The 15,028-nt window shown below is 47.9% G+C and overlaps 8 protein-coding genes across 8 annotated transcripts; 5 read left to right on the plus strand and 3 right to left on the minus strand.

The window, feature by feature from the left end:
* Positions 1-621: 621 nt before the first annotated feature.
* Positions 622-1,229, plus strand: N7487_002079 (uncharacterized protein; the record flags this gene model as incomplete). Its single annotated transcript, XM_056869826.1, has 2 exons — positions 622-865; positions 934-1,229. Coding segments are annotated over 2 exons (540 nt in total), but the record flags the coding sequence as incomplete, so codon positions are not given.
* A 1,891-nt stretch (positions 1,230-3,120) lies between these two features.
* N7487_002080 (uncharacterized protein) lies at positions 3,121-3,606 on the minus strand (the record flags this gene model as incomplete). The annotated part of the gene is made up of 1 exon (XM_056869827.1): positions 3,121-3,606. The coding sequence occupies one exon, from the start codon at positions 3,604-3,606 to the stop codon at positions 3,121-3,123; it is 486 nt and encodes a 161-aa protein (XP_056734611.1).
* A 783-nt stretch (positions 3,607-4,389) lies between these two features.
* On the plus strand, positions 4,390-5,313 carry efm7 (putative nicotinamide N-methyltransferase Nnt1; the record flags this gene model as incomplete). The annotated part of the gene is made up of 3 exons (XM_056869828.1): positions 4,390-4,533; positions 4,588-5,172; positions 5,230-5,313. The coding sequence occupies 3 exons, from the start codon at positions 4,390-4,392 to the stop codon at positions 5,311-5,313; spliced, it is 813 nt and encodes a 270-aa protein (XP_056734612.1).
* Positions 5,314-5,717: 404 nt separating this feature from the next.
* On the plus strand, positions 5,718-7,090 carry N7487_002082 (putative RNA polymerase II Elongator complex associated protein Kti12; the record flags this gene model as incomplete). The annotated part of the gene is made up of 3 exons (XM_056869829.1): positions 5,718-5,723; positions 5,779-6,132; positions 6,194-7,090. 3 exons carry the CDS (start codon positions 5,718-5,720, stop codon positions 7,088-7,090), a joined length of 1,257 nt encoding a protein of 418 aa, XP_056734613.1.
* Positions 7,091-7,856: 766 nt separating this feature from the next.
* N7487_002083 (putative C2H2 finger domain protein) lies at positions 7,857-9,684 on the minus strand (the record flags this gene model as incomplete). Its single annotated transcript, XM_056869830.1, has 3 exons — positions 7,857-8,484; positions 8,551-8,817; positions 8,888-9,684. 3 exons carry the CDS (start codon positions 9,682-9,684, stop codon positions 7,857-7,859), a joined length of 1,692 nt encoding a protein of 563 aa, XP_056734614.1.
* Positions 9,685-9,735: 51 nt separating this feature from the next.
* On the minus strand, positions 9,736-10,032 carry N7487_002084 (uncharacterized protein; the record flags this gene model as incomplete). Its single annotated transcript, XM_056869831.1, has 2 exons — positions 9,736-9,829; positions 9,881-10,032. The coding sequence occupies 2 exons, from the start codon at positions 10,030-10,032 to the stop codon at positions 9,736-9,738; spliced, it is 246 nt and encodes an 81-aa protein (XP_056734615.1).
* A 2,034-nt stretch (positions 10,033-12,066) lies between these two features.
* Positions 12,067-12,967, plus strand: N7487_002085 (uncharacterized protein; the record flags this gene model as incomplete). The annotated part of the gene is made up of 2 exons (XM_056869832.1): positions 12,067-12,386; positions 12,478-12,967. 2 exons carry the CDS (start codon positions 12,067-12,069, stop codon positions 12,965-12,967), a joined length of 810 nt encoding a protein of 269 aa, XP_056734616.1.
* A 521-nt stretch (positions 12,968-13,488) lies between these two features.
* Positions 13,489-14,466, plus strand: N7487_002086 (palmitoyl-protein thioesterase family protein; the record flags this gene model as incomplete). The annotated part of the gene is made up of 1 exon (XM_056869833.1): positions 13,489-14,466. The coding sequence occupies one exon, from the start codon at positions 13,489-13,491 to the stop codon at positions 14,464-14,466; it is 978 nt and encodes a 325-aa protein (XP_056734617.1).
* Positions 14,467-15,028: the final 562 nt, after the last annotated feature.

Raw genomic sequence — 15,028 nt, forward strand, 5'->3', positions numbered from 1 at the left:
GGATCAAGTCAAGGAGTAATTAGTCCGAGCACCGTATCTAGTGTGGATTCTTTTACCAGGATTTGCTTTATTATTGTCCTTTTCAGAAAGATTCATAGCGCATAGATCTTGGTAATTACTGTAATAGCTAAAGTTACTTGCTTGCATACCTCGGATTCTATGCCCCCAGTATTAAATAAAACAAAAACCCTCCACTATATAACGTCTTTCACAAGCAAGTCGCCACACATAGTAGATGCGATAGATTACAGCTTTATATCTCAACAAAGTTAGTCTATAATATCCTTTCTTTATAGCCTCTTTGAGGGGTTTAAGGGATTTATATTAGTTACTTATTTAGAGATATAACATAATTTTGGTAATTTTTGAAATGATGATAACAAGAATAGTCGGCCGCTTATGCGGCCTTGTGATGTTTTTTGGATGCTCTTTTGGATGCTCTTTTTAGGTGCACACGAAGGCGGTAACAAAAGCACTTTTCTATGTATAACCTTTGATATAGCACTTTGATTTATTTGAAAGTACTTATGTCTACTTTTCTACTTCGGTCCATTCCACGGTTTCTACTATTTCGACAGGCATAACTCCCTTGACGCAATTACTCAAGCAAACTTGAACTAGGATGTTGATCTCATCGCTGACCAAGACCCGGCAAACGTCCGACAGATGCTGCTTCGGGTCTCTAGATTCCAACTGACTCGTGCCAATAACCTGGTCTTCATGCACGGCGACGATGTGGTCAAAGTTGAGATTCTTCGAGGCGGCAAAGCTCGACAGACGAAACTACCTAACGCGAATTCGGTTCCCCTGCACTATGCTTCTACCAGAAACCTACTAGGCTACGATGGCGATACCAATACCACAAGTTAGTATCCCTTCGCCTACACTTTATACTGTGTAGACTTTGAACCTTCTCTGACCATCCGACTACAGTCCCGATTGTACACCCATCCGTTCTCATCCTTACAAAGATCAAGAGGTGGTATTCTGTTGCTGAATCTACCCGTCCGCAAAGTATTAGAAAAGCTCGTGGTGATTTTGAGGACATGAGGGCTATTTTGCACTGGCTTGCTAAGAACAATCTTCGTATTGATTTTACAGCCTACCCAGAAAAGCCAAAGGAGGAGTTGCTGCCATGTTTTCGAAAGTTCTATGAGCTCCATGTTATTGTTCACTTTTTGCTCGAGGTGACGATGGACGCGCAGGATTTTGCGCTTGCCTGCAACTAGATAGCTCTGAAATAGTCCGACAGTCGCGGATGACACGTTCAGCAATGACCAAGAATCTTTCTTCCGTTGAGTCCCAGTCCCAGGTTTTGATATCATGAACTGCTTCTTCTACCCTCTTCTGGAACTCTTCTTCACTTTCGTCATCTTCTAATTTGCCATCCTTGGTATTCAGGGGTGTATCGTGCAAAATGTAAAAGGATATAAAACCCACTAAATCATTATGCACATGATACCTGCTACTGTTACTAATAGGGTGGTCGAGAAGATAGCGTATTAATGTTAACATGTAGATTCGAGGTGTGGGTGTCAATATCCTCAGTGTATGGTCAAAAGTAGATGTGACTTCGACAGTGTCTTGGAGCGTCAGGCCTATAAGGGACAATGGATAGAGAAATATTTGCCCCGAGCGAACTGGGTCTAAACTATGAACAAGGCCCGCTCCCTCCCATTGTCCATATATCCCAGTGAGCCCCGTGGATGGCGGGACACAAGGAATGCCACTGGCTGATAGACTCTGAGACGAAAGTGATAGCAGTTCATCGGGCACTGCCCATTCAACAAGCTAATATCAAGAAGTCAGTAGAGCCGCACTAAATTGCTGAATAGGATATCCCATCTCTTTACTCTGAGGACCAAATGGTATCCACATCTGTACTGTACCTGGGATCCCCACTCCACAAAAGGAATGTTTTCATCAACAAGAGCTTTGGCAGGTATCTCGGTGGTTTCGGTATGGATTTGTCGTGATGGTGTTTTGTCCAGAGGTAATGGATCCATATTTCGGTTGAAAAAAAGTGTGACAGATGTATATCGCAAATATGAGTGTGGAGTAGTGGAGGGATCGACAGAGGCTATCGGGTCACCTGATATGCAGAAAAACCTTAGAGATCAAGCGGTGAGCGCGGGTCATGTAGGTACTAGTCCAAACTTGGCAACGGACCTCGGGGGAAACGCGGGGAAAAAGTTTCACGGCAGTAACGTCATTATCCCAAAATGGTATCCAGTAGGTCCCGATCGCCAAGTTCTGATACCAAATCTAGTAGATTAGGTAGATTCCTCAGATTCAAGGAAGGATACCCGAGGTCCTTACGTCACCGCTTGGTTGAGGGGTGAGTTAATTGGAATAAAAGAGTAGATCGTCGGTTCATCTCGTCGGTTATAATTGCCTTCGCATTTATGGACTCATGATTAGCATGGAGGAAAAAATATAAACCTTATAGGCCCTCAAAGGGGTCTTTGTTATCGATTGGGATATCCACCTTCAGGACTAATATTGGGTTAACTCGCCTACAATTAGCATCTCTCACATCTTTTGTAGAGGCATCATAAAGGCATCCTTTAAACATTTTCCTTAAATGGAGAAATATAAACCCCGGAAAAGGACATATATGCAGACTAAGTCGACCTGAAAGAGGTATAGAATACAAGTCACTTCTTTGTACACAGAGCCTCTGTATGTCTAGGTGAAGTGTGATAATTCGGAATACTACGCCTCTAACTCCTAATCCTTGGTATCATTGCACAAATTTTTTTTTTCTAATGGATGATATTGCATGTCTCGTGAGTAGATGGTATAGGGGCTATAAGCCATAAGGAAAATTTAAGCACCAGGGAAACACCGTCTGAAAACACCAGAATCAACTGACAAAGCATCCGAATAAGGGAATGCAAGGTCGAACACAGAACCCTTCTGATAGCAAGGTGCGTCTGCAGAATCCAAAAAAAAGAAGGAAATCCAAAATCCAAAGCCCACGTATAATACGCCGTAGTAATCCCAACCCCAATGTATCTAGAAGATGGAGCCAGTCCATGCACCTCGGAGACGCACGTGCAACCGACACGGCATCTCCGCCCGATCTAGGTCCTGCCCTATCTAGCGGCAAACCTCAAATCAAAGAGTCACACTCTCGAGATCACGCATGACGATACCCATTTGAGCACGCTTGGCTGCTTCAGCGACGAGGTTGAAATCCTGTAGAAAGGGCGCCGTGGCAGTTGGACCCCCAAGACCATTTATCTGGTGGGGATAAGCATCGGACGTGGGCGCCGGAGCGGGGGCTGCATTTGTAGGTAACGATGCATGGGCATTGGCTGCGGGTGCGATGGGAAGGGTGCTCGGGTTGGAGGTGTTGCCAAATGCCTGTGACAAGGGTTGCATGGGAGGGGCGGAGTTCTGCGGGGAACAGGCAGATTGTAGCGAGGGTGAGGAGAACACCTGCCTGGTCGCATTTGATGCGATTTCTAGGGTATTTTGAGCCTCGGCTGCCATATTGGACTGACCGGTTGAAGTATTGAGGGTCGAGGAAGAGGGATGGAAGGAGGTGGGTTGGACGAGAGGTGCTTGAGGGTTGTAGGCTGTCCGCAGGGTCGAGTCCATGACGTGACTGTAGCAGTCCGATCTTCAAAATGCAAAAAGAATAGGTCGCCGTGGGTGTGGACTTATGTAGATGGGTAGAACGGGGGAGAGATGTTGCTGCTATGGACAAAGATGCGATGGGAGATCAAGAGTGGAAAAGAAAGCAGAGTGGCAAGGAAATCGAAGCCGTTCGACGATGCAAATTGCACAAGGCTAAGACGAATTTAGCCGGCGGGGGTAACTTCCACTAGGCAGACGCTGGACTAACAACCAAATCGCAGAAAGAGAAGCGACGAAAAGAGAAAGATAGTCTAAAGCTTGAAAGTCAGAGATTTACATATGATCTCTCAGGGGTGCATATGGCATTTGAACGTTTTTCCCTCCCGAGATTTGTCCGGAGGGGGGTTTGGTCGGGTATTTGCAAGGTATTGGGACGGTATTGGGACGGTATCTCCACGCTTTTCTCCGCACGATTTTACATACACGATGTATCTGTATCCAATCACGTGGTAGTACTATGCACGTGATCTTGATGTTACATTTAGCTATGTAATGGAACAGTCAATAATCACGATAATTACAACTTTCTCCATGTGTAGAGTGATGACCAGCCAATCTAACCTTGGAAATGACATCGTCTGATTGTCTAATACCGACCTCGGGAAGCCGAGAGACCCGCTGTTAGCCCACACCTGCATTCACTTTTATGATTTTATGCCTGAGGCATCAACTGGTACTCCGATAAGGAATTGATAACCGATATAATTTTTTCCCCTCCAAAGCATTGAAGTCATATATACTACCATGGCTGACGATTTTGATTCGGGGAATCTATTCCAGGACCCGGAAGGGTACTACCCCGAAGATGCGCCCCCAACATTTGCCGAGCACTCCATGCTCTCGGGACAGAAAGTGCGCGTCCGTCTTGTGGGCAGCCACCCCCTCTATGTATGATATCAATTGATATGACTAGCCGAGGTGCCTACTTACAGACCTTGACAGGGAAATCTGCTATGGAACGCTGGCCGAACCAGCTCTCATTACATTGAGGAGCACACCGAAGATCTCATCCGAAACAAGGATGTCCTCGAGATTGGTGCCGCAGCAGGCGTTCCCAGCATTGTGAGCGCCATTCAGGGTGCCCGGACTGTGGTATTGACCGACTATCCGGATCCAGATCTTGTTGAAAACATGAAGTACAATGCAGAGCTGGCAGCTGATGCTATCCCCGCGCGGGAAGACGGAAAGCCCCGCCTTCACGTCGATGGCTACAAATGGGGCAGTGATGTGACCCCGCTGCGGGCATATCTGCCTCCTGCTGCCGATGGCTCTCCATCCTTGTTTGACGTCTTGATCATGGCGGATGTGGTATACAGCCACCGTGAGCACCCGAATCTGATCAAGACCATGCAGCAGACCATGAAGAAGGACCCGAAGTCTGTTGCTCTGGTTATTTTCACCCCCTACCAACCCTGGCTGTTGCCCAAGACCGAGCAATTCTTCCCGTTGGCTGAGGCGAGCGGGTTTACTGTTACCAAGATCTTTGAGAAGGTAGTGGATGCTGTGCTGTTTGAGAAAGACCCTGGTGTAAGTCTACATTTTGAGAGTTCTCTGGATTATGGCCATAGTGCTGACTCTTTACAGGATGAAAGGCTCCGAAGAACCGTATTCGGATATGAGATCCGATGGGCGCAGGATCAATTGGAGGATTCATCCAAAACTGTTTGAGCCGTTGATTTGATACCCCCGGCCTACTTGGAACGATGACATGACTACATGACAAAAGTTCGATAGAATCTATATACACTGAGATCGAGATCTATTCTAGAAAAATAGAAATACATACACCATCTCTGTACGAGACACCTGAACTGAATATCTCTGCCTCATACTCCAGGCCTCCATTTCATTACAACAGCATTCTACCTCTTTTTTTTGTTTTTTGTTTTTCTTTAATCCTATATCCGCATTATTAAATAGTATAGAATACAACAATAATATCAATTAAGAATATCAATCCACAATTCCATGACAGAGCGTATAGGTGGTTCGTGGATATAGATGCGGGTCACATGCCACACCCCGCATAGGAAAAAAAAAGTCCGCGTGAACAAACACCGCGACAACCAACGATGCCGGTATGTTGAGAACCCATTTACATACTACAATCCAATCTAACAGATACATATCTAGCTCGTCGTTTTAACAGGATACCCGTGCTCCGGTCTTACCCACCGCGCCAACCAACTCGCATCTCTGTTTGAGAAACACCAAGATGAAGTATTCGCAGCAGCCGAAGCAGGCGCGCAGGTCTCCTTGAAGTCTCGATACAAGGTCCATGTTGTCACTTCACACGATTCGTCCCATCCCCGGATTGTCTACGACCATGCCCGCACCGAGAAGGAGGCGCGCGGCGTCGCATACGCCAGAACCAAGCGTGTGCTCAAGCGGGACAGCATTGTCATCCTGGACGGAATGAACTATATCAAAGGATGGAGATATCAGCTGTGGTGTGAGGCGAAAGCTGCGCAAACGACATGCTGTGTGGTATGAGATCGGAACATATACAATGAATTGCGACACTCAATGGCTGACAACTCTGCTATAGGTTCACGTCGGCACACCCGTCGACCAGTGCATCGCCAACAACGACGCCCGACTGCGTCGAGACGCCAGAAAGGAGGCAGACCCAAAGATATCTGATGCGCAGACCTCCGAAACCCAAGATATCCCCGCACCCGACTCCGCAGAGTCTACCGAGGACACCGAGGAGGCCTATCCATCTGAACTGCTCAACAACCTCATCTTCCGCTACGAGGAACCCAGCACGCACAGTCGCTGGGATAAGCCTCTGTTCACAGTTCCCTGGGCTGACGCAGAACCCCCGGTAGCAGACATATTCGAGGCTTTGACAGGCGTAGTCCTCCCATCAACCGAAGCTCCCACGGAAACAGCCCTCCCAAGCCTAATGGACGCCCTCAAATCCACTACCATCTCAGACGTCGCCAGCACAGCAACTGGCACTCGAGGTGGCGGCCGTGGTGGGCTCTCAACGCGCGCCCGAATCATCCCTCACCAAGCCACCGTGCAAGCAGCAGCAACAGACTCCAACGCAATGTACGCAATGGAAAAGCGGACGTCGGGGGTTGTCTCTGCAATCCGCAATTTCACACAGACTTACCCGTCCGCGGAAGTAGCGCTTGCGCAGAGCAGCCGCAAAGATGCAATCGCCATTGAGGTTCCCGAGACAAATATTCCCATCCTTGTTCCGTCCCACGTCGCCATGTCTGGAACGACGGATGAACTCGCCGCTGCTGGTGGGATTTTGGCTTTGCCACGGCTGCAGAGGCTGCGTAGGCAGTGGATTAGCTTGAACAGATCGTATGTTGGTCGGGGTCATGGTTCTGGGGGCGGTGCGCTATCGGTTGATCAGATTGCGGCTGCGTTTGTGCGGTTTCTTAATGCTGAGTTCTCGGGTGTGGTTGCGGAGAATGCTGAAGAGTAGATACTTTGTATTCAAGTAGGATCAAATAGATTAGATGTCTTTTTCATTAGAAAAAGTCAGTTGGTAGTTATGAGATAACGAGGTTATGACTTGCATATGCTTCAGATCTACAGATCTACATGTTTTAAGGATGGATTGCGATGTAAAAACGTCATTTGAATCAAAAATATAAGAACGCAACCACTATCTATCAAGATCAAAAATCAAAAATCCAACCAATTGTTGGATAATACATCGCTATATCTCTCTTTACTGTCATTCTTCTTCCCCTTTTTGAGACACCGTATCCCGCTTTGCTGTTTTCCTCCGCATAAGTTTCGGGTCTTTTGTGTCATTGGGATGGTTTTATCCATGGACCTGGAGTGCAGCCCAAGAAGCTCAAAAGCCCTTGGTACTGAATCCAGATCCCCATGTGGTGAGTAGCTTGCGACCGGGGGGTGCGGATCATCAAGCTCTCAAACGTGGGGTGGGGTACCACGCTGTTTCCTATCCAGTTCCTGGCCGTATCCATTTTGGAATGGGGTTGTATCTGTCTGATGAGGGGATCAGATTGAGACAATCCTTTGGCCGAAGTCCACTTGTGTACTCGCGAGCGATCGCACTGGGTTCCTCCATGTATCGAAAGTGCCTGGCCAGCAAGCAGCACGGTCTAGCCGTGGAGTAAAAAGGAAATCAAGAAAAAAGTCCTCCGGTGAAGTTTGTTCCTGTCGTTTCAAAGAAAACCGCTGTTCTCCTCCAGGAAGGAGGTCTACAGCTTCTTAACCCTTCAAGGCAATCCGTTGGGCATGTGGGAAACAGCCTGGCTGGCTTCAATCTGGCGGTAGTTCAAACCCAGGGTGAACAGCTCCTGGAAACTGGCGTTGACCTTGTCGTGCATGGTAGTATCCCGAGGGGAGATGTTACCCAGCTCCTCCAGCAGACGCGAGCGGCACTTGAAGAAGTTCTGCTCGGCATTCTGGAGGCGCTGTCCAAGGCTGGCGGAAGCCTGGGTGGCCTTGGTGGAGCTAGCCTGGGAGTGGACGGAGCGGGTGCGCTTCATGGTAGGAGCCGGGGTGGCACCGGTGACTCTTCTCTTGCGGCTAGCCGGCTCCTTCTTCTTGATCTGACCAGCGCCGGGCGAGGTCTCAGGCGAGCTGTGGCGCTCGGAGGTAGCATAGTCGTGCACACGACGCATGTGGTCGTAAAGGTTCCATCTCCTTGGGAATCCATTTCCTGGAACGGCGCGTTCGCAGCCCTCCCACAGGCAGAGGTGGGGGTTATCTCCATGGCCATGCAATCCGTGGGCTTCACGCTCGTGGCGGAACAGACAGGCGTTAGAAGAGAAGCGGAGCTGGGCATCAATGCAAGCGGGGACCTTGCAGCGGTAAGGCTTCAGATGGGAATCCAGGTACTTGCTGTTAGTTGATATCGGTTAGCTGGGTTCGGATTACACCAAAGATTTTTATCACGGGAGGACTTGCTGGTAAGCGCATTTTTGCGTGGTGGGTGGGTGGTTGCAGGGCTTCTCTCCAGTGGCAAATGGGCAGTAATATTTTCCATCGCTGTGGGTGGACATGGAATAATACTGGTGCTCTCGCGGGTTGCGAGCTTCGACACCTTCCTTGGATCTCTGGCGGGTTGGCTCTCTCACTGGCAGGGTGGGGAAGAAATCGGGATCAGTCTTCCCTTGGTGCTGAGAAACAGCTGACAATGCTGAACGGCGGGATGGCTTTGAAGGTCTGATAGTCCTACGGTATAGTGGTTAGGTTTCTGATCCAATGGTTTGTCTTCTACCCTATCCGTTTATCTGGAACTTACCTGTTGAGGTCCCTGTCGTTAAGAGAAGAGCTGGGGAACAAAGGCTCCGTTGGGTTAAGTCCGTGGGTCGTTCCGATGGGTGATGTGGTAAAGTCTCCGAGGAGTGCATCATCAGGGGCCATGAATGAAGTGTATCCCGCGTGTGAGCAAGAAGAAGTAACAGACATATCATTGCTAGCGTCGGTCAGTGGTGGAGAGACCGGGGCGGTCTGGAAAAGACCGGACGAGAATTGTTCCATGGTGGTTCCTGGGTAATGGGCATCATGCATCATTGGAGTCCATGACTCTGGGCCTGTGATATAGTGACCGTCCTCGGTACTGTGAGAGCTGTGTCCGATGGAAAGAGCATCATCTGGCGTGCCATTTCCGACACAGACATCATTTTCAACAGAAGAGAAATCCAGAAAAGAGTTATAAAGATCCCGGGACATTTCATGGTCATTCATGTCAGGGACTGCTGGGAAGTCCATGCCTGGGTACATAACATCATTTGGTCCGACCGTGGGGGTCATGAGCTGCTGAGACAGCGAGAAAGAAAGCATGTGCACCTCGGATGAGTCTTGTTTTGAGATAGCCTGGTCAAGGGATTCTTGGTGGTTCATTGTCCAGTCTTTCATGTCCTGTGGATTTCCATGGGCTGTACGGATACTTGAGCACAACGAGGAGTTGTCATGGCTCGACATTTCATCATCCTGGATTGATCTTGAGGCCATATTTGAGATTCCTGAAACCATGGAGGTATGCATGGATTGTGAGATGGAGACTCGGTCAGAGTCGCTGGTGGTCCTTGGAGACATTGTGTGTGGTTGTATGATATAAAAACACTGTAAACCAAGAGTTAGTATCTACTACTCGTCATCAAACAATGAAATGAGCAAAGCAAGAAAAAAAAAAGAAAAGAAAAGAAACAAAGAACTCCATGGTCCAGAGGTAATTGAAAACCTAGTCAGAGTCAGTAATGAGACAAGGGGTCGTGTCACGATTTAGTTATACGCACCAAAGTCGCTTTTGTGGGATTCGAATCTCCTTGGCCGACCAGGGATTATCGGAAGGTCCTGGTCAAAGTTGTCGTGTCTATGTTTCGGGTCCAGGTCTGTTGTCAATCCAAGAGTGCTAAATGGTGCCACGGCGAGAAAGAGTTTCATGGCTGGAATTACTATTTCAAGTATCATCCAGGTGAATCCAGGTAAGTAAAAGAAAGTCGTTCATTTTTGTGGCCAGATCAGGTAGGTACACAATGGCCAGGATCCATAAAGCAATAGCGCAAGCAAGAGTTGAGAAAGCGGATGCTTCAGAAGGCCATTATTCACAGGGAGCAAGCACATTAGCTTGAAAGATTCCTCGGTTGATTCCTTGGGGTCAAATGGATCCATTATTGTTGAGAGAAAGTGGCCATAGTAGCATCAGATTTCCAGGCAAAGAGTCATAAAATTCAAAGTCCTTAAAGTGGTTCATGTGGTTCATTCCAGGGGCGTTGTTTCCAGGAGCAATGGGGATCCAAGGCTATATCAAAATCCGCACTCAAAACTCCGGTCTTAGAGCAGAGGCAACGTGAAAAGAAGAGAAACATCCATGGGAGTCCAGTGGCAGTGGAAGTCAGGCGATTTTTGAGTGTGCAACATTAAACACATCTCAAAAGAGATTCACTCAGCAGGTGCTGAGGGCAAGTATCCTTGGTAGGGGGTTCCCTATTCATAGTCGCCAAAAATTGGCCAAAAGTCCAGGGGTTGGGGTAGGTCTAAGGTCCTGGGAAATAGGTTGTCGATATCCTTGGCAAGCACAGTTGACAGTGGTACAGGTCCGGAAGAGAGAGAAAGGGAAAAAAAAAAAAGAGCAACGCATAGGAGAACCAATTGTAAAGAAAATGTGACGGGAGCTACCTATTGTGTTTTGTCGAAATATGGCAGACTAAAGAGAAGCCTGGGAGATAACAAGAAAACAAATCCTGTCCGGGAAGTATGTGGCAGAGAGAAATCCTTGTGGCAGTGATTGTATCAAAAACCAGGGAGTTTTGGGGTTAAGAAAGAAGTTGTCCTTGGTCCAGGGACTGAGTTGTTGTATGTGTTGAGGAGTATATAAAGTGATACACAAAGTATTGTAGAAAAAGGGGTATCCAGAGAGTTAGGGAAGAAAGAAAAAGGAGAATCAGAATGGAGGGGGATCAGCGGCCTTTTAGCACACACAAAAAATGAAAGCTCGGACTTTGGAGGGTCTGTGGGCCATCAAACATGGTGCGTGGGAGTTTCGCATCATGCAGGAGACGAGTGCGCTGTTGGCACCCTAAGAGCCAGTACTACAGACTGGCGGTGATGGCACCTGCAGGATAGGGGGGGTGTTCGTTTGACTGAGTGGAGGGATATTTACTAGCGGTGAGACGGGCTCGGCGTCTGGAGTGCTTGGCGAGAAGTATGATTGGTGACAAGGGACAGGCTGACGGTGTATGATGATGTCCGAATTGGACGATCGGCAGGTTCACTCGCGTGTTCGATGAGATGTACAACTCAGTTGCATCTGAGCGAGTATCGTATGGAGGAGACAATCCCACGTCGGCAGTGCGGGAAGTATACCTGCAGCATGAGGTCACCTTGTACGGAGTACAGTTGAGACTCGAATATTACAGTGAAGCAAGAATAAATAATATAAATGATATATTGTAAATTGTAAATAGTAAATTGTAAATGTGATTGTAAATGTGATATAACTAAGATTACTGGACAACGGGACGGGGCGAGCCAGGGAGCCAGACCCACGTTGGGCAGCAATGCATATATTTCCTATTTTCAGGGCTTTTTTCGTTAGCCGAGTTCAAAAGAAGTGGTGTATGAGAGAAAAAAATGAATATCAAGGTTGATAGGATCAGAAAATGAAAGATGGAATATGTTTTCGTTCAGCAATCCGAAGATCTCAGGTGAACTATGCTTTAAATATTGTTTGTTCATCACAAAAGGCAAAATGCCCTTGGAAAACAGCGCAGGGATATGAATCCAAAAGGAAAGAAAAAAGAATGGGCTTACCTGTTAGCGGGAATTGTCGGAAGAGAAAAGGGATGAGTTGTCATGAAACACAAGTCATATTCGAGGCTGTGATGGCAGTCTGGGATTATGATTGACGGAGAAAAGGAAGAAGAAAAGGAAGAAAATATTTTTGTAGCTGAGATCACGTGTTATATACAGGTTTGTATGGTTTACACTGTTTGCCTCGATTATGAGCAAACACCCACATCCTCAACTGACGCGGGAGACCCGTTGGAGGCCTTATCCACTCCCCACTCTTCATTCCTTGGCATGATGAATTGGACAGGCGGCCAGCTGCAGCGTCATCACAATCGCTCAGGCCTGTTGACCAAAGCTCAGAAGCAGAGTTTCGCCAGGGCGAGACTCCAAAAGGGCACGGTCATTCCCCCACCTTCACCATTTCGAGACTTCCCTGATATTGCATTCAAGGGCTCGAGCACTAGAAACAAGGATGAGGATGAGGAGGCAGAGACAAATGGAATTCAGTCAGTCAACAACTGTGTTGGTTGCTTTGACTTTGTTTCCACCAATCCATGTGGGCGTCCTTGTACTAACCCGTGCTCCTGCTGATTCTAGAGTTACGGAAGAGCCGGCCTCACATGAGACTGGTGGTCAGTCCTCTCATAGTGATGACTTGACCGAGGTCAAGCGTCAACTGCTGCAAGAACCTGATTGGGCCGCTATGTCTGCTACACGTCCACTCGAGCTTGCATTTACATCTGTGGAGGAAGGCGAACGGTTTGGGAAGCGACGAAAGCTAAATGACCAAGACAGAAAACGGATGGTAGCAGCTAACAACGGGTCTACTTTTTTTGAGCGACCCAAACCCTCACGAAGAGGCAGAAATTTATCCTCGGTGATCGATACTATTGAAGAAGACATCCAGTTTGAGATCAACGGACGACCCATTGCACAATCCAATGACAGCTCCGGGATGGCCATGAACAGCATCTCATCGCAATCAATGCTACTTGACCATGAAGGATCTTCTATTGTGGACCAGGACCTAGGGAAAGAGAACCTGACAGCTACATGGATTACCAATCTCTTTCCCCGCTCGCAATGACCCCGACTCGGTGCTATGCCTAGCAGTGTAGTTATAATGTTGAACGCTCATTTTCATTCAGACAGTCAGGTTAAGTCAGATGAATGATACATTTCCTCGATTCATTTATCAAATGGATGTATGTGGAGGCCCCGCCTTCTCTGAAACAGCCTACTACTAACTACATAGTAGACTAGTTGTAATAACAGTGCCGTGAGAGCTTTCTGAGGTCTGCACCTGGGCACCCAGAAGGAGAACGATTAATACACTATACCACCCAATAAATAGACCGCTGAGATCCCTTAATGCAACAAAATCCACTTCCTATGTTATTTTACATGTTAGTTACAGATTTTCATTCTCCTGTAGATCGTGGATTGTACCTGCTTTTTGTTCCTACATATAGATCTAAATTACCGTATCCGGTCATCACATGATTCGTACCTGCCTTCGAGACAACGTCATTTCCGTCTCCACAACTATCTCGAGTTATCAACGGCACTGACATCTCGAAGATCCCTTGTTAGTTCCATCGTTCAAGAATGCGTTCTATCACACTTTTGGCCGCACTGGCCACCAACGCTCTCTCAATCTCACTCCCGTGGCAATCCGCCACAGATGCAGCCAGCGGAATCCAGCTCCCTCTCGTGATCTGGCACGGTCTAGGCGATGACTTCGAACGTGAAGGGCTGGCTGAAGTTGCCAAATTAGCCGAATCCACCAACCCCGGCACATACGTGCACCTCATCCGACTAGCCAACGACGGCAGCGGGGACCGCTCCGCAACCTTCTTCGGCAACGTAACTGAGCAAATCGCCCTGGTCTGCGAACAGCTCGCCGCGGACCCAATCCTCAGCACGGCGCCCGCCGTCAATGCACTAGGCTTTTCGCAGGGCGGCCAATTCCTTCGCGGGTACATCGAGCGCTGCAACAGCCCACCCGTCCACAACCTCGTCACATTCGGTAGTCAGCACAACGGCATCTCGGCGTTTGAGTCGTGCGCCTGGGACAATTGGTTCTGCAAGGGAGCCGAGCAACTCCTACGATCGGGACGGTGGACGAGCTTTGCGCAGTCGCGTGTCGTGCCGGCGCAGTACTTCCGTGATCCGGAAGAGCTGGAATCGTACCTGGAGCACAGCAATTTCCTAGCAGATATCAACAATGAGCGCGCGGTTAAGAATGAGACGTATAAGAAGAATCTGGCGTCGCTGAATCGGTTTGCTATGTTCATGTTTGAGGAAGACACTGTTGCTGTTCCTAAGGAGAGTGCTTTGTTCTCCGAGGTTAATGCCACTAGTGGTGAGGTGACACCTTTGCACGAGAGGCCGATCTACAAGGAGGATTGGCTGGGACTGAAGCAGCTTGATGAACAGGGGAAGCTGGACTTTAACACTGCCCCTGGTGAACATATGCAGCTGTCGCAAAAGACCCTGGGCAAGGCTTTTAATCAGTACTTTGCTCCGCTGGAGAAGGAGCCGCGTCCTTCAGTACCGGGTCTCGTTTTGCAACCCGGTCTTTGATCGTTTTCTCTTCCATTGGGCGTTTTCTTTTATCATGATATCCCAACTGCGTGTGCTTCACCTTTTAGATACTAGCATCAAATTCGAAGTCCCATCCAATGCCGCACATGGCTGGTTAGTTACAGATTTATAAAACTACGATGTCTTGCTGTGTTCCTTTTAGCACCATCTATTTTATGTCTATCGACAATGTAGCTAGATACAACTAAGCTGCGATTATCCATCGCAAGCTAACAAATAAAGAAATGTGAGTGCCGACAGACAACAATAAAAAAAGCCGAGCTTTCGAAATAAAATATGCAAGTGGAAAAGAAAAGGATAACAAAGATAGACACTGAACAAGGAAAGCCTACATATCAGAAGGGACATTTGTATCTCGAACAAAGTTGGGGTTTTACCAGCCAGCAACTCAGCATTCGACATGAGCGAAGACAAGACTCATGCAAGGCAGGATAGGACGAGTAAAAAAAGAAGAACCTATGACAGAATGAAAATTATATAAACATATGAAGAGCCAGGAAATGGAAATGGCTGCAAAGATGCCTGGAGAATGATGCAAAAG

This window comes from Penicillium crustosum, assembly GCF_028827405.1.
Source record: "Penicillium crustosum strain IBT 35664 chromosome Unknown utg000001l_segment0_segment0, whole genome shotgun sequence".
In the NCBI taxonomy this organism is placed as follows: domain Eukaryota; kingdom Fungi; phylum Ascomycota; class Eurotiomycetes; order Eurotiales; family Aspergillaceae; genus Penicillium; species Penicillium crustosum.